Source organism: Aspergillus eucalypticola (assembly GCF_003184535.1).
Source record: "Aspergillus eucalypticola CBS 122712 chromosome Unknown BO83scaffold_33, whole genome shotgun sequence".
In the NCBI taxonomy this organism is placed as follows: Eukaryota; Fungi; Ascomycota; class Eurotiomycetes; order Eurotiales; family Aspergillaceae; genus Aspergillus; species Aspergillus eucalypticola.
The window spans coordinates 1-23,034 of NW_020290307.1; the positions used below are offsets into that span (position 1 = coordinate 1).

Here is a 23,034-nt window from a genome sequence, read left to right on the forward strand (position 1 = left end):
GATTTGTGAGAGATGGTCGAGTATGATAGATTTTGTTTGATCTTTACGAGTGAAATAGGTGATTGTTGACTTAATATCAGGATATCTAGTCATACGCAGCATAGTTTCGTTGTATGTGCCTTTTCCTGGTTATGAACCCTCTTAAGAACTGACGTATGTTTCTATGACTTGGAGACTGATATATCTGACTCTAGTAAAACTGAGTATAGTGGAATAGTACATCAAAGTATAGACTATGACCAACTTCATCTATATTGAGAATCTAACAAAACATCATCTACCACAAAAATAATAATATCCAATCTGAGATCTAACTTTAATACACCACCCAGAAAAATGACCCTATAAACGCCCAATTCAAAATCAATGACAAAAGAACATCACCATATCCCCTCTAATCTATTCCAAATTCACCTCCAAATCCCCAATCTTCTCCCCCCTCCCCAACCCCCCCAACACCCTCCCATACAACTCCACCGCCCTCCTCGCCCCCTGCTGATCAAACACCCTCCCATCCCAATAAAACCTCACGACATAACTCCCCCTCTCGGCCCCCTTCCCCACCTCCAGCTGCACCCCGTAATTAAACTTCATCGTATTCTTACTCATCTTCATCACGATCCACCTCATCGCATCCTCTTCCTTTCCGTCAAATTTCTTCTCAAACGGCTGGAAACAGAACAGCGCTTTCGCGCCCTCCACATCCCTATCCACTTCCAATGCCTCGTATATCTCCGACAGTGAAACGGCAGCGTGGTCTGCAGAGGTCCAGAAATCTCGCTGGGTATCTTGCAGCAGGGATTTAATGGATTGGGACTTGTCGATAGTAGAGAGGAAGGGTAGGAAGTTTGCGCACGTGCCGGTTATGCTTTGGGGATTTGGAATGGGGACGTTGCGGGCGGTTATTAGGGTGTCGTAGACTATACTTTGTTTTTGCCCGTGGGATGAGGTGTTGAGGTGAGAAAGGAGGAGGGAAAACGCCGTTTGGAAAATAACTGACGGAGTCACGTTGTGGGTTGTAGCGAGGGCGTCGATGCCCATGTCTGCTGGGATGGGGTAGGTTGTTATGTTGTTCAATGATGGGTTTTGGAGGGTGGAGAGGTAGGGTGTCGTTGTGGGGTCGTTATGGTAAGGTTTGAGGAGATTCGTCCAGTAATCTAGCTGGGGTTGTTTTGGGAGCGAAGTGATGTAGTTGATGTATTCCTTGAAAGGGGTGCATTCTGGGATAGGCTCATTGCGCGCGAGGGCTAGGAACTGGTCGTCGAAGATGTGTAGTAAGGTGCCGTCGTAGGAGGCGTGGTCGAGTTTGATGACGAGGTCTTTGGCTCCTGTGGTAGCGTCTGTGAGGAGAGCGTAGCGCACGAATGGTCGTGCGGGATCGAAGCGTCTCTCCCAGTTGGTGTCAATGAGGGATTGCTTCTCTTCTTCGGTGGTGTAGGTGTGGTAGGTGAGGTTGAGGGTCGCATCGCGCAAAATAACCTGCACTGCTGTGCGGGGATCACGGCTCTCGTCTGCGTACAGGTACAGTGCACGCAGGATCTGGTTGTGCTGCGTGAGCTGCGTAGTCAGGCTGATCCAGCGCGTAAAGTCAAAGTCCGCTGGGAGTCGACGGACGGTCATAAGCTGCCAGAATTGCTCGGGCTTGTTGCCCTGTGTAAGGAACTCGATCTGCCCGGGGCTTAAAGGGTAGATATCTTCCACTTCGGGACGAGAGATGCCAAGCTTGGCGAGCTGATTGTACATGACCTCGGTGGGCTGGAAGGCTGGTGTGGCCGGGGCTGTAGATGGAGCTGCAGCAGCAGGCTCCTCAGCCAGCAGCGCGGCCTGGTCGCGCAGTGTCCGGGATGAGAGAATGTCGTTCACCCGCACCTGGAAGCCGTCCTGTCGGAGGAGACTGACGAGGTTCAAGGCCGAAATGGAGTCGCCGCCAAGGGCGTGGAAGGTTGAGTTGGCGTGGATGTCATCGGCCGGTGTGTCGAAGAGCTTGGCCCAGAGATGTTGCAGTTTGTGTTCTGCTGGGGATGTGATGGCTGAGATCTCCTCGGCAGGTAGATAGGCCTTGAGTTCGTCGTCGGCTAGGTCCTGAGCGAGAGCCAGCAACCGCTTGCGGTCGATCTTGCCAGAGCCCATGAGCGGGAAGTCTGACAGTGGAAGCCAGATCGAGGGGACCATGTACTTGGGCAGGGTGGTGAGATGGTCCTTGATTTCGTCCAGAATGGGCGCCTGCTCTGGGGCCAGCAGCACAACCTCCCTCGAGCCCGGGGCAGAAGTTGAGCAGAACGCAACGAGCTGCTTCTTCTTAAGCACTGTTGCGGCAATGACAGCACACTGAGTGAATAGCCCTGTCTGCATAATAACACTCTCGATCTCTCCGAGCTCGATCCGGTAGCCATTGATCTTGACCTGGTCGTCTTTGCGGCCAAAGAGCTCAATATCCCCGCTGGGCAACCACCTCGCCAGATCGCCAGTCTGGTAGATACGCCCGTCAGGCTGGTTCCGGAATACCTTGTCTGTGGCATCCGGACGCTTCAGGTATCCCCGTGCTAGCTGCGGGCCAGCAAGACACAGCTCGCCGACTTCTCCAGCTGGAACAGGCAGCAAGGTGTCTGGATCGAGGATCTGCGCCGTCACATTGCGGTAGGGCCGGCCGATATTGCGCAGGTTCATGTCAGGGGTGACATGCGTTGTGGTGACGCAGATAGTGGCTTCTGTTGGTCCGTAGGCGCTGTGGACGGTGATGCGCGGCGCCCAGACGGTCTGCATGTGCGGCGTGACGGGCTCGCCGCCGGTGGCCAGGATTTGCAGGGTGGGGACGTCGTCCGGATGGAAGAGACCAGCCATGGTGGGCGTTACGCAGACGGCGGTGACTTGCATGGCGTTGATTAGGCCGGCTAGGTTGCCGACGATGGTGCTCTGGGGTGCTACGCAGAGCGTGCAGCCGGTGGCCAGGGCTGAGAAGAGGGAAAAGAACGATCCGTCGAAAGTGTAGTTCAGTGCCCAGAGAATCCGGTGCGAGTTGTCCATCTCTGTCGACTCGATGATGCCCTCCACTGCTGTGGCTAGGGCTCGGTGGGTGAGCAACGTGCCTTTGGGTTTACCTGTGCTGCCCGAGGTGTAGATCAGATACGCCAGGTTATCCGGGGTGAGATCGGGGACGATCTCGCGCTGGATGGGCATGGCATCCCAGTCCAGCTCGTCGATCACGATCACATCGTACATGAGATCGTCGAAGAAGCCCGCGCTCAGGCGGTCCGTGATGACCACCTTGGCTTCACAGTCCTCCATGATACCCAGGTTGCGCTCACGAGGGTTCTCCGGGCCAAGAGGCAGGAAGGCACCTCCGGAGACCATGACTCCCAGCATGGCAATGATGGTGCTGATGGACTTCTCCAGCAGAAGAGGAACCACCTGTTCCAGGACGACGCCCTTGGCGCGCAGCAGCCCGGCCAGCTGGTTCACCTTGATAGCCATACCGGCGTAGGTGATGCTGGCACCGGTGGCATCTTCGACAGCCGTGCGAGAGGGATAGTTACAGGCGATGCGGTGAAAGGCAGAGTGGCCGAGCTCATCATCAGCTGGGCTGGTCTTCGCAACCTCCACTGGCCCATCGACCTCCCTCTCAATACCATTCACCGCACCATCTCGCACGAGTTCCAACCCCGCAACCTTGGTATCTGGTGCCTCTGCCGCAACCTTCAAGATATCAGCGACAGACTGCACCAAAACCCTGGCATACCCATCCTCCAGCATAGATGACAGAGTCACGCGGCCCAAGTCCTCATTACTCAGCTCCAACTTGATGTAGTCGTGAGTTCCGTAGTTCTTCTCCGGCAGGATGGTCAATCCTCCAGCCGTAGCAGGCATATTATCCACCTTGATGAGGAAGTTGACCGTTGTGTCAAAAAGATCCTTTGGCTGCCGACTCACTTTCAGTATCTTGCGCAGGCCGTACTGCGCATGCCGCGCCACGTCCCACAGGCTAGCCTGCACGGAGGCCAGATGCTCTTCGAACGAGCTGTTCTGATTGACCTTCACCCGCAGCGGAGCAATCATCAGCGTAGGCCCGCTCATCTGCAGGATACCTGGTATGGGGGCTTCTCTTCCAGAGAGAGTAACCCCTACCACGACGCCCGGGGAGGAGGTGGCGCGAGCAAGAACGAGAGACCAAGCGGCGTAGAGGAGCATGCTGGGGGTGACTTTTAGTGCGGAGGCGGTGGATTTCATGTCAACGGCTAGGGAAGCAGAGACGAGAGTCTGCTGCTCGGTTTGTGCGCCTAGACGGGTAGGAACTGCGCCGTCGAGGTACTTCTTCCAGAAGGTCTGCATGGTGGGTTCGTCGTGCTGCTGAAGATGTTTCACATATTGACTGAAGAGAGGGCGCTGGACAAGTGCAGATCCAGTAAGGAGGAAGGACAGGTCCTGAGGGAGGAACTCACTGGACCAGTAGTCGAACAGCGCATGGTGGATGGTGATTACCAAGACGTTGTTTGGTAAGGCAGCTGCGCGCCACCATAGACCGCCAGCGTGCATGGGCTTCTGAATCTGCTCATGCATGTAGGATTTCACATCCATGGAGGACGTCTCCCAGGGTACAGGGGCGGCTTTGCGCACGACTTGCATAAAGGATACCCCGTCTGGGATGAAAGTCGAGCGCAGGAAGATCTCCCTGTCCATGAGGGATGTCAGTGCGCGCTTGACTGCCCCAGCACTATGTCCGGTGAAGCTGTATGATCGGCTGTAAATATACTTGGTACCGCCCAGCATAGTGTTGGCGATGATGGCTTCCTGGAACGGCGTTACTGGGAAGGCGTCCTCGACATCGGCCGTGTTAATACCGAAACGCTCGAATGAGGGAGTTTCGCGCAGTAGCGTAAACGGCGCATGACCATTCGCTGCAGTGCCTCCGGTCTGAATGAGACCAGCGACCTGAGCCAGCGACTGACCGAGAATGATATCCTCCACGCGCAGAATCAACCCATGCTCAGTCTGCAGCTGAGACACAACCTGGATAGCTTCCAGTGATGTACCACCTAGCGCCACGAACGAGTCCTCCACCGAGATATCCTCCTCAGCGAAGGATAAGAATCTCGCCCAGAGAGCGCGCACTATTATCTCCTTCTCCGTCAGGACCACCCCGTTAGTGCCATTCTTAGGTCTATCCGGCAGTAGCTGCCCTGACTTTGCGAAATCCTCGACAATCGCACGAATAGCAGCCATATCTACCTTTCCATTGGCATTTGTCGGCAACGCAGCCAGCGGCACCCAGAACCCAGGGGCCATATACCGCGGCACCCTTGACGCCAGATATGTGCGCAGGTTCACCACGAGCGAGTCCCAATCGCCGTCGGCGCGACTCACCACCACTCCCACGAGGGCCGTCTTCCCGCCCACGACAGCGGGCACCACAGCCGACTGCTTGACTTCCTCATACGACTGGATGACAGCGTTAGGCTCGGCCGGGTCCACGCGCTGACCGTTGATCTTGACTTGGAAATCGATCCGGCCGATCATCTCGATTGACCCGTCGGCGTGGCGCACGGCAAGGTCCCCTGTGCGGTAGAGCTTGCCCTGACCGAAAGGGTTGGTAATGAAGCGACGGGCTGTTTCTTCAGGGTTGTTCAGGTAGCCACGGGCGAGCTGGGCGCCACCGAGACAGAGTTCACCTGGGATGAGCAGCGGAGAGAGGGCGGTGGTGCCGGGAACGAGGATGTAGGAGGTTGTGGTGTCGAAGGGCTGACCAATGATGCGGGATGAGCTCTGGGTATCTTGGAGTCTGTAGCGCCAGTTGAGTTGTGTGCATTCGCTTAGGCCGTATGAAGAAAGCAGCTCGACGCGATGCGACCAGGTTTGTACCACTGCTGGGTTTACCAGCTCGCCGCCTAGGACCATTCGGCGTAGGGAGGGTATATTTTCGGGTGAGAGGAGAGATGCCGTGGTTGAAGTCATGTCGACGGATGTGATGTGCATGCTGTTGATGGTTCTGGCCAAGTGAACGGTGAGGTTAGCCTTGCTGGCTAGACATAAACACCCTCCGACGCTGAGCGTAGCCCACATGGATCGCTGGGCTGCGGAGAAGACGGGGTTAAAGAAGAGAAGCTGACGCAAGTCAAGCATCTTGGGGAAGGCCAGAAGACCGTTATACGCGGCTTGATGCTCTAAGAGGACTGCTTTGGGCTTGCCTGTTGACCCGGAGGTGTAGATCACATATGCCAGAGCGCTGGCGTCTTGATCGAGAGACAAGTCGCCGTCATCGTTGCCCATAGACTCGCTCAGCAAGTCACGGACCTTGTGCTCGCGAGGAAACTCACCCGCAGTGTCTGAGTCCACCAGGACGAAGTCTGCCTGGACATCCTCAACTATGAAGGACTTACGGCTGGCCGGGGCATCAGGGTCCAGGATCACGTATGCGGCGCCAGCCTTCAGGATAGCCAGCAGGGCAACGATGAAGTCAGTCGACGTGCGCATGTGCACGGGGATGTAAGTTGCACCGTACGAGCGCAATAACCGGGCCAACTGGTTTGCACGTTTATTCAATGTGCCGTAGGGAAGAGGAGCATCCAGCTCAAATTGAACGGCGTGAGCGTCTGGTCTCAGCCGAGCCTGTTTCTCAACCAGGGCGTGCACCAGTCCGCGACGGGCCCGGATGGCAGCCTTACCGTATTCATGGAGTAGCTGTCTCTCAGCTGGAGATGTCAAATTCACCGCTGCGATGCTTACTGACGGCTTTTCAACCACCTGCTGCAGCGTAGCAGCGAAGTGGTCAAGGAGTACTCGGACGTTGGTCCGCGGCACGGCCAGATTATGCCGCATGCTCAGCTTCAGCTCAGAGGATGCCGACAGATTCAACACGAGAGGAAAGTCAGCATCGGTTGTCATCACCTCTTCACTGTCATCAGGTATAATAGACACTTTGACTTGCGGCGGTGCGGCGCCTGTTTGCGTGAGGATGTGCTTGTAGCCCAGGTGCGAGTGTGTTGCTGCTTCCGCACTGACGGTACCAACGTGTCGGATCCACGATAGAGCTTCCATATCCTCTGGCACGGACAGAACCAAGGGGAAGTCCTCCTGATCTTCTAGCCCCTGCTGGGTGCACTCTGGTCCAAAGAAGGACCGGTCTCGTCCGGCTACCGTGAAGATAGCGGTGCGGTGGCCACCCGCCGTGTGTCGAATAGATACCAGGGCCCATATCCCATAGATCAAGTCATCTAGTCGAATGCTGTATCTCTCACTAAAGTCTAATGCCGCTTCGAAAAGATGCTCAGGAGCCCGGATAGTAGTCTCAGATCGTGGCCATTGGTGATCGAGAGGGAAGGAATGGAGTTGGGGTTGCGCTCCAACATGGGAAAAGAGGTCGGTCCAGTATTCTGCGGCAAGTTCTGGGTCCTGGATAGGTTGTTGAGAGATTTGCTCATGGCCCTTGAGAGATTGGTATGTGGGAGGCGAGACGGGATGGGCATCTTGAATCTCGTAGTAGGAAATCATCTTGTCACATGAAGATGGTAAAGAAAGTAGGTTATGCAGTAGGAGGTATCAATGCCTCTACTTTCTTGCTACCAATGCATGATCCTGGCTAGATAATATGCTCCCTGGTCTTGTCTGATCCTAGTCATTCTCCGGTTCCTGCTCTCGTATCTGGTGGGTCAGAGGGCTTCGAGAGACCGCGATGCGCCCATCCTGCAATCCTGCAGTCTGACACATACTCAGCAGTTTGCCACGAGGCCCCCGCCGTGCATTAGCTTCGGCGGTTGGGCTAAACGGTTTTGCGAGGGCCAGTGATGGGCATCGGGCTGGCTGGGAGGTGGTGGACGGTAAGGCTAAGCAATCCTTCCAGAGCGCGGCAAGACATGGGTTTGGGCGGTAGAGCTAAGATGCAGGGTGGCATTTTTCAATGGTGGCGACATGGCTGGGGCGTGCATACGTCTTTATCTGACTCGTTGGGATCATGGCGTGGCTGAAGCCAGAGGTGCTGTGGTGGCTCTTCTACGTGGTCATGGGTGTAAGACATGTTAGGATGGAGTGGATTTGATCTCAAGAAATAAAAAGTAGTCATTAAACATGCCAGGATGTGTATGTATCCCGACTCGTATACTATCTATAACCCAGAGAGGGAGATGGTCCCCAAATCTAAGTAGAGTAATGCCTCTAGCTGCATCCATCTGAAGCCTTTTTCAGCTATACTTCCCCATATTCCTATTTTACCTCTCCAGCTTGATCTAGACACCTCCAGCACCGCCAGCAATGAACAGCTTCTCGCGCTTCATGCACACACTCAGCACCACCACCAGCGCCGCCGCCACCATTGACAGAATGTACGAGTTGTTCAATGCCTTGACAATGGCCTCCAACACCTTATCTTTCGTTTCCTCACTAAGTCCGTCAAACAACTGAGACCCAGTACCTGTAATGGCCAACTCGACCTCGGACGAGGATACATTGGGCAAAACGGCCTTGATGCCCTCCACACTCTTGTTCAGGAACAGTGCATTGGCGATGGCCAGAGCAATCGTACACCCAGAGATCTGCGCACACGTAATAAAACCTACCGCCGACGGGGCCATATGTGGCTCGGCCACAGCCTGGGCAATGGAGAACGAAGCCTGCGAGAACAGGCCCACTCCAAACCCAATCAGCACCGTGTAGCCGTAGATGTGGGCGACTGAGGTCGTGAGACCCACGGTGTACATCAGCGCGCTACCAATCAAGCAGAGAATACCGCCAGCCAAGAACCACGGCATGTACAGTCCGTGGGCAGATAGGATAGCGCCGTTGCCAATGACTGCCACGATCATCAGAATAATGAAGGGGAGCAGCCGGACACCCGACTCCAGGGCAGAGTCACCGCGCGTGAACTGGAAGAAGAGCGGGCACATGTAGACGGGAAGGAAGATGAGGGTACCGCCGGAAGCAGTCATGGCGAATAGGATGAGGATGGTGCGACTGCGGAGGAACTCGACGGGGAATAGACGGCGTTCCTTGGTGGTGAGGACAGGAATGCCCTGCTGGATACCGAGCAGGATGAAGAGCACACCCGAGCAGCAGAACAGACCGATGATCTTGGCTGAGTTCCAGGGATAAGTCGCACCACCAAAGGAAATGGCCATGACACCGGAGATGAAGGCGCCAATGGTCAGGATACCACCCAGATAGTCGATCTCGCGGGCACGGGCTCCCAGGCTGACACCGGGCCGGGGGTCCTTGTTGGGGAGCATGAAAAGGTAGACAGGGGCGCAAATCGCACCGATGCACAAGTTGATGTAAAAAGACCAGCGCCAGCCAGCAGAGGAGTCAGTGAAGGCACCTCCGATGATGGGACCCAGAACGGTGCCCACACCCCAGGTAAAACCGGCGCCACCGACATACGTAGGACGCTCTTGCATGGAGGTGGTCACGGCCAGCATGGTCATCAGACCGACGTACATGCCAGCACCGGAGAAGCCGCAGATGGCACGACCGACAATGAAGGCATTCATGGTGGGTGCGGAGCCACAGACAGCGGACCCGATTTCGAAGATGGCGATGCAGATGATGTAGGTCCATTTGGCGTTGAACTGGGCAAAGATCTTACCCCAGACGAGGTTGGTCGAAGCAGCGCCGATCAGGAAGGCTACACTGATCCATGACAGCTTGGAGACGGCGTTGAAGTCCTCGACGATAGTGGGTTGGACGTTGGCGACGATAGTGTTGTCCAGGGCGAAGAGGAACTGCGAACTGTAGATGGCCGCCACGACAATGGCCCATTTCCAGCCTGCAATGTCGCGCGGAGGAGCTTCATCTTCCTTAGGAGCATCGATCTGCTGGTCCTCCGAGTCCAAGTTGGAAGCAGCGGATTTTTCAGAGAGTTGGCCCTCTTCCTTTTCCAAAGAAGGGTGGTTCATCGTGGCGTCGACAGCCATTGGGAGGGACAGAAGAAAGGTAAAAGGGTCAACAAAAACACTTGTCTAAGGAACCACTGTACTCATCACTCTTCAAAATCATTTTCAAGAGATTAACAGTCCATCAGGGTATATAAAAGAAAGATAATCCCTAGCAGCAGCCCGGACTCTCCCACCAGCCAGAACAGCCAATCCTTTGCAATCCTTTAGGGCCGGGGCCTCCCACCAGCCCTTAATTTCTCACCAAAGTCAGGCCCACGGTCTCTCCCACTGGCCTGCAGGGTCGGAGTAATCAGACACACTCATTCCTAAGCGGGCTGCAGCTTATTCTAGCCCCGTGGGATAGATTTTTAGTTTGCTTTTAGTTCGTAATTGAGTTGACTTGGAGGCAATAATGCCGCCCGATATTAGTCACGGCGCCCAAGTCGTTATTCCTGCAGCTTTTAGCTCTACCGCCGGCGCCCACCAACAGCATCTCAACAATCAATTACGTGAGGCTGGGAAGGGAAATAAGAGAAAGAGATCGATGGTCGGATCATCCCTCACATTATTCCTAAATAGATGCTGCAGAGATGTCTGGGGTGTATAGCTCCGGGTGATTGTTAAGCATAGTGGGAGGAATTCATAGCTAACAATAAACATAGTGGTTCAAGGAGAAGGAGGTTGTTTTGGCCAATGATTGCAGCATATACTCTACATAATCCCTCGGAGGTCCTCTCAATCTAGGGACTTGAAATGTTTCGAGACTTCTGGGGAAATGTTACTCTATTTCATTATTATGATCATTATTCTATCGTGACTCATAATCGCATCTCTCTATGTGGGTATGGTACTTTTCGCTCTATCGAAGCAGCACATAATCTCCGCGCTCATTCATCACCGAAACCCAATCGCAATCTGATGTCCGACTTTTCCTTGCCTGCCAACACTCCTCCATTACTCGAGACGCCTCTGCCAGTGTTCCGACTGTGGCCTCCGCCGTCGTAAAGAGCTCCTGGAATGAAGGCCGTTGATCGGGCTGCGCTAAGCAGCCTACGATGCAAAAAGGCCACACCACACTCGACAGGAGTCGCTGATCGCGAAGCATCTGAAACACAATAATGGCTTCGGAAACAGTTTGCGCAATCTCGGGCAGCTCGGGATGAGCCCCGGAGAGCACAACGTGGAGATAGGCGATGGCTCCGAGCCCAAACGCCTTGTTAATGCTGGGGTGAGCCCGGGAACCACCCGGGGTGGCAGAGGAACCCCATGCTGATAGTGACCCTGGAGCGGACACTTGCTCGAGATCGGCGAGTTCCCGTCGTAGGCGCTCCTCCAATTGCCCACCACGCTGTGCTAATTCAATGATGCTGAGCTTACGAGCCGCCTCGGCCTCTTTCTTCCATCGATCCAGCGCGGAAACTTCCGAGATTAGGGCCATGATTGAGTTCCGACACCCCATTAGAATTTCTAGAGAAATCCCAAAATGGTCCAATATCTGGACATGATCAATCTCCAGAAAGGGAGCACGCCGGGTAGAAGCAGAAGCGATAATATCCAACGACACAAAAGAGCCAAGGAGGAGTTTCGCAGTACAGTCGTCTTCGGAGGACAGGCTCTGATTGTCCAGCGGTAAACTTGGGCAGATCTGGCCAGATGCGTCATGAATTGTAGAAGACATCCGCATCTGTATGAATGCAGGCATCAGATTGCCGCCCAGCCGAAGAAGCCATTGCCAGTTCTTGGTTCCGCCAGCAAGTATCTGAACGAGAAAAGTCAGTATCTTCAATCGCACCGCATCATCAGGATGGACCATTTACCTCCCAATACAAAAGCTGAAGTATTGAAACGAGTCCCTCGAGATTGTGCGTAAATTGACTCTGTGCATTCCAGCTGAACGAGTCAGCCATGATGCACTGCATTCCCTGAAGAGCTAGGTCGTAATAGCCATCTTTGGTACGTAGCTGCGTCAGTCGTGCCGGGAGCTCACTTTGAGGAAGCGACGTCGAGAGCAAGTCGAGCTCACTAAGAGCCAGGCTGGCATAGTATGCGGGCTCGATGCGCCGCAAAAGTGAGAGAAGCCAACCTCTTCCTTGTCGGTCTTGGGTATGGTAGAACGGGTACTGGATGTAGAAGACCCGGTCCAAGTAGTGCATCAGTAACTCATCCTCGGACTTGCTTCCCGAAATTGGGTCAACAGGGGTCATGGGCCATGAGATGGTCTGTCCGCAGGTTGCAGCTGCAAGCATATGCATTCCCGACGTCGGTTGCAGATTTGTCGGATCAGGAGACAAAGTAGGGTCTTTCTGTATGTGGGGTCTGTCCAGGGATGCGCTCCACATAAAGTCATCCAGATCCGACAGGGCGGTTTCACTCAAGGCCAAGCCAAAATCGTCCGATGTCACCATTTCTCCCCATGCAATCCCGGGCTCTTGCATTTCCAGCACGTTTGGGGTGAGGAGACCTTCTACAGACGAGGAGGGAGACGAAGGGTTCTGCGACCACTGCAACTGCTTGGAGAACGTGGCATAGTCTTCCTCAGGGAAGACCGAGGTGCCTCCAGGGGTGGGGAGCTGATTGAGAGGCATGGTGCTGCACGCCAGTGTACTATTATTCAGGGCAGCCGCATTACTGTCTCGGGTTAGACCCTGCATTTCGTCTTGGGCTACATTCAAGAAAGGATAGACTAAAGTAATCGATCTTAGTGCGGGTCCTTTGTTTGACATCTGTAGATGGAGACCCTTACCGCGGGCTGCTGGGCGAGTGGACAGAAGGAGCTTCTGTCTTCTCTTCCTTGACCGGGCTTGACTAACCATCTGCCGGAATTTCGAGGCTTGCTCATTCTGCAGGGCCCCATTGTCCATCCAGTACGGCCTCGGACCGTATCCGTGACACTCGAGATCCAAGGAAATGCATCGGCTGCATGCTGGGCGAGTCTCATCACATTTTTTCCGGCGTACACGACATGTCCAGCAACCATTGAGGCTTCGTGCGGCTGAAATAGGAAGCAGGGAATGTGAGTATGAGAGCCGGGATGTTGCGCACGGCAGAAGAGCACAAGCAAGAAAAAACAGCTGGGCTTACGGATTTTGGTGGCTGCAGCCATCATATGCAGTGCAATCTTGCTGGCTTGCTGGGAAGTTTGACAGGTGGTTAGGATCCGGTTATTCAACATTCCATGAAACTTATATCTCCGGATGAGGTTGCGGGTTTGTTCTATAGTATTATATATGCTCTGGCATGGCGTCGAGGGATTGGGGCCAAAAGATAGACAGATGGAGGCTGAAGCACAGAAAGTCGCTAACACCATGCAGTAGGCTTACTGGCCGATTGGGTAACTAGTTGGGTAATTGGCTGATGGCTGGATGAATAGACGGATGGGCTGTTCCTTCTGACTTTCGCCGCCGTTGCAACGACTACTACGAGGTACTAATTTCAGTGCCTGCCTACCTGCCTGCCCAGACATGTACAACTGCAGGTCAGATTAGTTATACGAAGAAAAAAACCGAGCCTTGAAAATAGCCGGCTCAGTGAAGGGGCACCAGGTAGGATTGACTGCCTCCAATCTACGACCCATGGGAGAAGGCGAGAAGCTTTGACATGCGGCGCCATTCCGATGCCGAACGACCATGGCGACGATGGCATCATGGGTCCAGCCGGTAGAGCCAAGAGCTTTTACGATGTCCCCCTCCCCCACCATCCTTCAGACCAGTGGGTCTGCAGAAAGGAAGAGCACCTCAATTCTCCGCGTGGTGTCCAGGCGAATCCTTGTGGGATCTCACCTTGCATGGCAGGGCCCCTGGTAATTTCCCACGTGAGTGACAGGATGGCTACTGTCTGTCGTGGGTCTGACTGCATCCTGTATGGAGCGAACTTGGGCCGATGCTAACCTATCTGACGACACCCAGTTGCGTGGAACATGGACTTTTGCAAGGGGCGAAATTGATTCTCTGGGTGCGAAATTTGATTCGGTGATGAATTGAAACACCCCGTAGTTTTTAGTGCTCACATGGTAATAGAACCGAGTCCAATTCTCTTGACGGACAATACGCGAGGATCAGACGGGTTCTCTTAAAACGTTCGACTAGTTGTGAGACTACCATGGATACGGATAGTAGCCAAGAACGACAGTTGGCTTGGTGACAGCTCAAGTCCGAATCGTACCAGATTCCCACAAATTTACCCCTTTCATATTCTTTTTTCCCCATGTAAAGGTTAGATTCTGCTGAAAATCTCTTCGGCGCGGTACCTAGCAGACGGTCCAAGCAGTAGATGCCGGTGATCATGGCTAAAATTGTTGCAACGCCAGTCCTGATGTTCCCTAAGCCATTTTTGGGATGGTTCTAGAATTACTGCCGCGCATTAAGAAAGACTGTACGAGAGATCACCCTAAAAATCCTGGAGTGCGTCGGGTCGTGAGTAAGAGAGGTCCATAAACACTTAGGGATGTGATTTTGCGAGGAACGGCGAGCAATCACAACGGGAAAATGGATCCCTATTCCAACCCCGGGAAGGATTGAGGCATGGGAGCGTCCGGAGGATTTTAATCCCACTCCTCCCACTGGTGGTGGATCTGGTGCCAGCCTCTTTAGCCGTTTGCTTTGTCGGGGGTCCAAGCGCATATTCTTCACCAGGTCTTGGACCCGGACTGGGAGCAGTGGGCGTCCCCGATCGATCTGAGGTCAGCTTCAGTACGCAGCATTCATGTCCACACTACGGAGTAGTTCAAGCGAACAATCCAATCGACCACTCCCATCCTCGGTGGGACAGTCCGGGTGGGCATTTGATCTGATGTCAGCTTCGGTGTGGGAGGTTCCGGCCGAGTTAAGCACACACAGCCCAGCCAGTGGGAGCACCCGCGGGCATTTTCTTCCGCAGGTGGGATTGCCCGGTCGATCCCATACTCCCTCTGTAGGCGCAGCAGGAGCATCGGAGCATCTAGAACCCCTTAATCAGCCCAGCGGTGGGATATCCCCATTATCAATGTCCCCTAAGCGGTGGGAGTACCCGGCTCCGCGGTGGGTAAGTGGGAGTGTCCGGGGTTCCGGGGCAACGGATCAGAATCCCCCTTCTTCTGCTATTCTCCCTCATCTTCGTGTCCCCTCTGGCCCTCGCCTTCGTCAGCAGCCACGTGTGCAGATTGTCCTCGCATGTCGGCAACTGACCTGATTACGAGGCGTTTCCTGCCCGCATCCGTGCATGATTCCTTGATCCCTCGGGACGGAAGTGCTTGTGAGTATGGTAGCGAATTGTCTGTAGATTTCAACCACCTAAGCTTATCAGTCAGCAAGGTCATTCATGTACTTGACTACTTGCTTGTGTCCTTTAAACGCACTACGGGATGAACTCATGTCCGTGAACTCTTGTTCCTCGAGACCTCTCTGGTCGGGCCGATATACCGTCCTGTAGAGTAAGACGCACCCAGATGATTCTTAACAAAGGTAACAGCCATCGGTATCGATGCCTGGATTGTTGTCTCAGCTAGGTTTCCGCCGTTGCACCCGGTGATGTGATAATAGCTCGGATAAACGCGGTCAGAACCGAAGTTGTCAGCGCTCTTTACCCCTCGAGAAACAGCTGGGCTTGTTTGGCTCTCGTTGGACGTCAAGCGCGCCTTGGCTTGTAGCAGCAATGGGTGGGCTAATAGCTTGCTTGCAGTGAAGCCTTTGTTTCTATGGAGTCTCGTACCCTGGTTGCTTATGTAACCTACACGTCCCTTTGTGTAACATTCTTATTCTGGATATGATGCAGGTGCAATATACGAATATTCTACTTAGCGCAACCTGTTTTCGCACGGTACTGATACGTAATGTCTTTGTGGTTAGTCTATATAACAGATACTTATTAGTTTTCTGTACTATGTTGTGCACTTTGCGAATTTAATGTATTCGAAGTCACTGACAGCAGTAGGTACGGGGACTACGGATGAACATTCAGTCTATCAGATTTAAGGTTGCTGATGATCCAGATTTACTGATGGATAGAAATCGAATACGCGCATGGTAGAGGGTGCCATAGAGTGCAATATCATGTAATCTTTGGATAGGCTGGATTAGGGGATCACAATGACTTGGTCAAGTTTTCTACAACTTCACATCTTCTTGTTCAGGTCAGTTAAATCCATCACCCGAACGACCATCTCCCTACTTATCTACGGCGGACGTCGTAGCATTCAATAGACATTTTCCATCAAAGCTTCCCTTAACCGATGTATCCTGACATGAACAGTCTGACAGGCCGCCAAAGTGAACCGTGGGGGCTGAATATAGAACCCGGCAAAACATAGTAGCGTACGACTCCAGAGGTCGCCACAACGAACACAGACCCCAAAGCTTCCAAGACACTAAAACTTCCCAAGTGTATATTTCATCAATTTCAGTAAAAGTGGGGGCGCTTGGGTAACTAGTAAGCACGGAGGATTCCAGACCGCTTGCAAGCATGACGAATGTATAGTCAACATCTCAAATACCCCATGTGGCATGACCGAAGGAGTGGATCTACATGCCTTGGGTGGATGACAAACGTCTTACTGTGTCTATACTAATTGTTAGCCTACCAGCTTGCCCATCAGAAAGAGTTTCTGCACCAATAAGAACTCGAAGTATGTCTATACTTAGAGGAAATCTCTCCCTATCCCACCCGGAAAGAGACCAGAAGTCGCAATTTTATTTTTCCCAGCAAGCGCCACAACCACAATTCCACAGTCAATCTAGTTCATACTAGTCTAGAGCACGATGTCTTGGAGATCCTTCCCGCCCCGTGGGAAGGGATGATCATATTTTTCAAATTATCGGATACTGAAATGGCAGAATTTTGGCTCGGAAATAGTGGGACAAGTCCTAGTAGTGTGGGTTGCGACTGGAACGACAAACCACCAAGCAAAGCCGGGTCCTCAGAGGACGCCTCACTGACATAAAAACTCTTGAGAGAGCTCAGGTGTAGGATTCGTCCGTTGGATCTGTATCAGCCCTAATTCGTCCCAGAGGGCCGGGGGCTAGTTTATCGCCCTCGCAATGATGGCAAAACACGCCTTTAAATCCATTGATTGTGCAAGATGAGAAGTTGAGTAATGGCTCGGATGTATTACTAAATTTAGTAATCAATGTGCCATCTAATTGGAATGAATTTATGTATTAGACGTGAAACACATCTCTGCTATCGAAGATGTGCCGCCTGAACCCGTGGGATAGTGAATTGGGTTCGACCGAATCATGAAGATCAGGAAGAATTATTCTGTTGGCCTCGCCTTTGATTTTGTGCTGGTTCTCTGCGTAAGACTAGCTATTTCATTTGACTAGCTCTCGACACCATTGCTGTTTGTTCTACGTTAGTTGCTACAGACGGAAGGCTATCAGATCCTCAACAGAAGCCTACCTGTTTCTGAAGAAACATGTATACATCTTCTAAGTCATCCTGTATTCCTTCATGGAATAGTACTAAAAGAGCCCAGCTTGAACAGAAATATATGCAACATCAACTGCCAGTCATCTCAGCGTCAAGTATCACAAGCCCACCGAATGTCAGTCCTAAGGCTGTTTTCTATCCCTGGCCTGGGGTCCATCTCCCTATAGTGGCATAAAGTGAAGAAAAAATTCGACACATCAGACCAACGGTCGGTCTATTTCAGTTGTTTTAGGTGCTGAACGGAAGAGTGAACCTGTACTAGCGGCTCATGGATGAGAGGATTCAACGCAGCTACTCTACCTGAATAGTAGACTGACTGTGCAACACTTCAAGGCTACTATGTCTACTTTTAACACTTGAACACAGCTTTGGTAATTTAAACGGGGTATATAATCTGAAAAGAATGAATGTAGGTTGATAAGAGCATATGGCGACAACCCAAGGTGGAGTCTAGACGCACCCGAGTGTTTTAAAGAACCCGACTTGCTATCTGCCATTCTCACATTTTACCCAGAGATTGATCCAGACAGTTTTTCAGTGTAAATATCTGTCCAGAATTCAATATATCCGGGTCCTGTTAGCGGCGTATAAGTCTAGCGTATATCTGGTGTCTGTGTCATTGAAGCAAGGGCTAGTCAATGCTCTTCTCACTGGTTTGAAAAGCCTCCTTATGGCACTGTGATATCCTCTTTCACTCTCTAGTCTCTCAAATATTCCAAACTCTTTACTCACTATCTGTGAACACCGGAAAATTATTTACACCTAACCATTAGGTAGATCCAAGAACCGTCATGGGCTTCGAGAATTGAGGTCGAACGCACTAGACCTGCCTCTCTTCCGAGAATAATTTCCTAATTCAATAAGGAGTTGAATTCCAATCATAGCCTCTACATGATCCGAGGCTAAATTTCATAGTAGCAATTAGAAATGTACTGGTTAACATTGTCTTTTTTCTTACAACCATATCTGAGGGTCCAACATCTTCGTCTCCAAGACACTACTTTGTACACTCTCTGCCTGGCAGAGATAGATATCTACTACTTATGTCCCCTTTTGTCAATCGTGTCATTCTTTACGTTTTGTCTATCACTTCTTCTTGATCATCGCCTTTCTTCCGCCGCTTCGCTGTATTCTGCCATTGATACTGTTGTGACCAGGTCTCATATGTTCCTCGTCGGTTTGTGATGTATCTGGATATATATAAGCCGGTGAATGAAATGGTCAATGTGCATGTTCTTCGGTAGTTATAACAAGGTGATGACGATCTCAGCAGTAAGTTTATGCCATAAGTTCGATATGGTGAAACCCCTACCGGGTTCTGCATTCTCAGGCCTATAGCAGAAGGGTAAGTTTTCGTCGGTTCCCATAACAAGCCCTTTTCCAAATGCATTATAGCTATTTTTTTCCATTGAAGTCTCTTTTTCACACGATCCGTGACTACGTGGAATCTATTTGACGACTCAGCTTCATCCTCATATGCCCGTACTTTGACATCTGATGGTATTTATGTAAACAGAGCATGGGCCATCCGCATTAGAATAGTGTCTTCATGCTATGAGTAGAACGTTGTTTATTCCAGAATCTGTCACTTCTGCCAGAGCTCTTATAGTTATTCAAACTTATCTTGTGGTAATAAAACTTACTGCCAGCAAACTCAAATACAATCGAACTTTGATGAAAATATACTTCTGTTGCATTCTGCTTATCTTTTTGATGGTAGATTATTTCTCGTAAATACTCGAGTAATTGATGAAAGTTACCAATTCAAGCTCATTGTTGTGAACTCATCAACATGCGTAGGCTCAGGGCTTCCAATATAATGTAATGAGGAAAACGGGGCTGCAGAAATACATTACACGGTCGAAGGGTAAAGTTCCTGTTCGCGGCGAATCCAATATAAAGTAATAGACAGTATGCCTCTTGGTCCTGTATTCAATAGAAAGACTCAATTTAACAAAGTAGATTGATGGGTCATAAATCGAATCACTATCCAACAAGTATTCTTTAACACCTTTGTACGAAGTAGAGCTCACTTATTTGGCCAGCTACTCAATTCTAGAGGCCGACAGGTCGTCTGTGTAGACCACGATAACAATGAAAACAACCCCAGGGTGCATGAACTAGAGAATCTGTCCTAACATGCATATATATGTAGTGACAGCAACAAATATAGCGACTATCATGCTGTTATTTTTAGTACTCTTGATATAGCCACGCATATACAGAGTACTAGGCTATTGGGCTGCGGGCGTTGGAATGTGAGGTAGATGACAGAGGTCTCTGCATCTAGTTATTGCATGCTTGATAGTAGTGCCGCTGCAGCTCTGCAATAAATGCAGGCATAAGTTCTCCGTTCAGCATTAGCACTGGGTTATAAGCTACAACCACCCTGATTGGGAATAATGCATCAGACGGACTTGACGGATAAAGGTCTGGCCAGAGCAATCTATACCGAATAAGGACTAACGCAACCAGTGGTGCAGGGATCAGCAGCATATTACTCTATCGGGCGAGTAATACCTGACGTAATCCAAGCCGACCAACGAAAAGCTAGGAAATGAAAATAGAGGGGCGGTATCGGCCACCGGTGACGTACTGGATGTGACTCAAGTCCTGAACGGGGGAGAAAGTGTAGCAAGTCCTAGAGCAACGGCCTCAGGAGGGCCGTTCTCCAACCTTAGTCAACGTTATGATTCAGGTTACGCAGCCCATCAGATATGGTTGCTAGGACACTTGGAGACTGCTAATTGAAATCAACCAATGATAATGGTTCCACGGTCGAAGTGGAAAGGCGATTATCAATCGTTGGCATCTCGACGCGAGCCATTGAAGACGCTATCATCTATCCGAGAAATGCCCCCCTGCCGATGTCGGGTTGAACTAAACCCAAGTGTTCACTAGCAGGGGGTGGTGAACCCTAGACACAAACCCCTTCTGACTGGGATTTGAAAAAGGCTAAAAGCCCTCGGTAGCAGCGATAGGATGGATAAACGAAGATCTACCAGCAAAATGCACTCCCACCTCAGCCACCTGTACCAAGAATGGCACATTCGTTGTCGCTGGCATACTCTTTCAGTGGCAAATCCACGTAGCCGTCACCGCCCATGAATAGCGCCCCAAGGCAGCCTGTAGGCAAAGAATGGAGTAGACCTTAATAATGGAAATGACTACAGGACATTGGTTGACCCTGTTGGAGACTGGGGAATGATCCTCACGCTGAGCAATTGGGGCTGCCGGATGCGCAGTTCACGGTCCAGGTTCCCCACAAGAGGGAGCGTGAGCCAGTTCCAGCAGGCGAAAAAAGAGGGTGAAAATTTCGTCGTTGCCGCAGAAAGAAGAGCAGAAGGGAGGGACCGGCCGAGGAGTCTCCAGTTGCATTGCCCGCGAATCATCATTGCGCTGACCGCCCGGCTTTTTTTAATCTCCGCCCACTTTTCTCTTTCTCCTGGCAACCTATGACTCTTCCCTGCCTCCCTCAACAACGTCTCTTCATTTAAATCCATCTGTGACTCATTCGCTGGCCTCGCTTGTTAGTTCTCTTCCTATATCTATCTCGCTTTGCTCTCATTTAACGCTGGTTGCTCAATACTGACCATCAACCTCATTAGAGCCATCTGCCGTCTTAACTATATACTACCGATCTATCTGCGTGCTACCCCACCATCAATTCATTCACAATGTGCCCCGGTGCAGACCACGAGCCCAATGGGCAGGCCAATGCTGCCAATGGCCGCAACGGTGTGTTTTTAGCTTTGAAACAGATGAACTGCAAGTGCCTATACTAATCAATATCCTTCAGGTGAACACCCCGGCTTCACTGCCGTCGAGACTCGCCAGAACCCCCACCCCTCCGTCTCTCGGAACCCCTATGGCCACAACGTCGGTGTCACCGACTTCCTGAGCAATGTCTCTCGCTTCCAGATCATCGAGAGTACCCTGCGTGAGGGTGAGCAGTTCGCCAACGCTTTCTTCGACACTGAGAAGAAGATTGAAATCGCCAAGGCCCTCGATGAGTTCGGTGTTGACTACGTGAGTCATACCCCGGTGGATCTTCACAATGCCGGAGAGAGCGTGCACTGACCACCACTCTAGATTGAGCTCACCAGCCCTTGCGCTTCCGAGCAGTCGAGAAAGGACTGTGAGGCCATTTGCAAGCTTGGCCTGAAGGCTAAGGTATGTTATACGTGTCTACCGCGTGTTGTGCGTCATCCGGCTAATGTTCGATTCAGATCCTGACCCACATCCGTTGCCACATGGACGATGCTCGCATTGCCGTCGAGACCGGTGTCGATGGAGTGTAAGTGCTGATTGTCCTGCATATTCCATGTTCGACTGCTAACAATTTCGGACAGTGATGTTGTTATTGGAACCTCCTCTTACCTCCGTGAGCACTCCCACGGCAAGGACATGACCTACATCAAGAACACCGCCATCGAAGTCATCGAATTCGTCAAGTCCAAGGGTATTGAGATCCGTTTCTCCAGCGAAGACTCTTTCCGCTCTGATCTCGTCGATCTCCTGTCCATCTACTCGGCCGTCGACAAGGTCGGTGTTAACCGTGTCGGTATCGCCGATACCGTCGGCTGCGCTTCCCCCCGTCAGGTCTACGAGCTTGTCCGTGTCCTGAGAGGTGTTGTCAGCTGTGATATCGAGACCCACTTCCACAACGACACTGGTTGTGCTATTGCCAACGCTTACTGTGCCCTGGAGGCTGGTGCCACTCACATCGACACCTCCGTCCTTGGTATCGGTGAGCGTAACGGTATCACTCCTCTCGGTGGTCTCATGGCCCGCATGATGGTTGCCGACCCCGAGTACGTCAAGGGCAAGTACAGGCTGGAGAAGCTCAAGGATATCGAGGACCTTGTTGCCGAGGCCGTTGAGGTCAACATCCCCTTCAACAACTACATCACCGGTTTCTGCGCTTTCACCCACAAGGCCGGTATCCACGCCAAGGCCATCCTCAACAACCCCAGCACCTACGAGATCATCAACCCCGCCGACTTCGGCATGTCTCGTTATGTCCACTTCGCATCTCGTCTGACCGGCTGGAACGCCATCAAGTCGCGTGCCCAGCAGCTCAAGATCGAGATGACTGATGACCAGTACAAGGAGTGCACGGCCAAGATCAAGGCTCTGGCCGATATCCGCCCCATTGCTGTCGATGATGCCGACAGTATCATTCGTGCCTACTACCGCAACCTCAAGCTGGGCGAGAACAAGCCCCTCCTGGACCTCACGGCCGACGAGCAGGCTCAGTTCGCTGCCAAGGAGAAGGAGCTTGCCGCTCAGGCTTCTGCCTAAGTATGGGATCGAAAGTGATCTCCGACGGCTTTTCTTCTAATCATGCATTTATTCCGACCGGGATAGACGTCTATATCCTTATTAGAGCTTCGATGTTTTCTATTTCCTTACTCTTTTAGCGGCTCCCTTGGCGGAGGACGTTCTTGTTTTTCGTTTGCTGGTTTCATGAATGGATGTTTATGTGTTCTCAGGATGGTTTCTTTGATTTCCATGGGGTTTTCAAAAGTTGTTCCTTGTCTCTGATGGAAAAAAGGGAGGGGGGCCGGTGTTAGGATAGCCCTTGGTCCTCGCGTGGGACCGTGTACATACGCAGAATTTCGATGCCATATGCATCTATCCTACAATATACAGGATATAACAAAGTTAAATATGTGGCTGCTATCTATATATCTAGTAGGAGTAATTGGAAGTGATTGGTGTAATAGAAGCAAGGGGGAAAGATGTGAGATCATGTGGAGTGTCAAATCTAGTAGAC

General features: G+C 51.8%; 5 protein-coding genes across 5 annotated transcripts; 2 read left to right on the top strand and 3 right to left on the bottom strand.

The window, feature by feature from the left end:
• Positions 1-399: 399 nt before the first annotated feature.
• nrps7 (putative nonribosomal peptide synthase) lies at positions 400-7,482 on the bottom strand (the record flags this gene model as incomplete). Its single annotated transcript, XM_025537044.1, has 1 exon — positions 400-7,482. One exon carries the CDS (start codon positions 7,480-7,482, stop codon positions 400-402), a length of 7,083 nt encoding a protein of 2,360 aa, XP_025383498.1.
• A 731-nt stretch (positions 7,483-8,213) lies between these two features.
• On the bottom strand, positions 8,214-9,893 carry BO83DRAFT_455808 (putative MFS drug efflux transporter; the record flags this gene model as incomplete). The annotated part of the gene is made up of 1 exon (XM_025537045.1): positions 8,214-9,893. One exon carries the CDS (start codon positions 9,891-9,893, stop codon positions 8,214-8,216), a length of 1,680 nt encoding a protein of 559 aa, XP_025383499.1.
• Positions 9,894-10,713: 820 nt separating this feature from the next.
• Positions 10,714-13,482, bottom strand: BO83DRAFT_411569 (Zn(II)2Cys6 transcription factor; the record flags this gene model as incomplete). The annotated part of the gene is made up of 3 exons (XM_025534323.1): positions 10,714-11,613; positions 11,672-12,836; positions 13,472-13,482. The coding sequence occupies 3 exons, from the start codon at positions 13,480-13,482 to the stop codon at positions 10,714-10,716; spliced, it is 2,076 nt and encodes a 691-aa protein (XP_025383500.1).
• An 864-nt stretch (positions 13,483-14,346) lies between these two features.
• Positions 14,347-15,301, top strand: BO83DRAFT_147342 (uncharacterized protein). Its single transcript, XM_025526214.1, has 2 exons — positions 14,347-15,083; positions 15,143-15,301. The coding sequence occupies exon 1, from the start codon at positions 14,556-14,558 to the stop codon at positions 15,018-15,020; it is 465 nt and encodes a 154-aa protein (XP_025383501.1). The 5' UTR covers positions 14,347-14,555; the 3' UTR covers positions 15,021-15,083; positions 15,143-15,301.
• A 5,199-nt stretch (positions 15,302-20,500) lies between these two features.
• On the top strand, positions 20,501-22,928 carry hcsA (homocitrate synthase). Its single transcript, XM_025532177.1, has 6 exons — positions 20,501-20,784; positions 20,864-20,993; positions 21,055-21,284; positions 21,348-21,428; positions 21,485-21,552; positions 21,608-22,928. Exons 2-6 carry the CDS (start codon positions 20,933-20,935, stop codon positions 22,557-22,559), a joined length of 1,392 nt encoding a protein of 463 aa, XP_025383502.1. The 5' UTR covers positions 20,501-20,784; positions 20,864-20,932; the 3' UTR covers positions 22,560-22,928.
• The last annotated feature ends 106 nt before the right edge of the window (positions 22,929-23,034 follow it).

Bases quoted from the DNA above. Each gene is read 5' to 3' on its own strand.
- BO83DRAFT_147342 (XM_025526214.1), top strand. From the start codon at position 14,556: ATGTCCACACTACGGAGTAGTTCAAGCGAACAATCCAATCGACCACTC.
- hcsA (XM_025532177.1), top strand. From the start codon at position 20,933: ATGTGCCCCGGTGCAGACCACGAGCCCAATGGGCAGGCCAATGCTGCC. The intron at 21,285-21,347 runs GTGAGTCATACC...CCACCACTCTAG, and splicing joins ATGAGTTCGGTGTTGACTAC to ATTGAGCTCACCAGCCCTTG. The intron at 21,429-21,484 runs GTATGTTATACG...TGTTCGATTCAG, and splicing joins AGCTTGGCCTGAAGGCTAAG to ATCCTGACCCACATCCGTTG.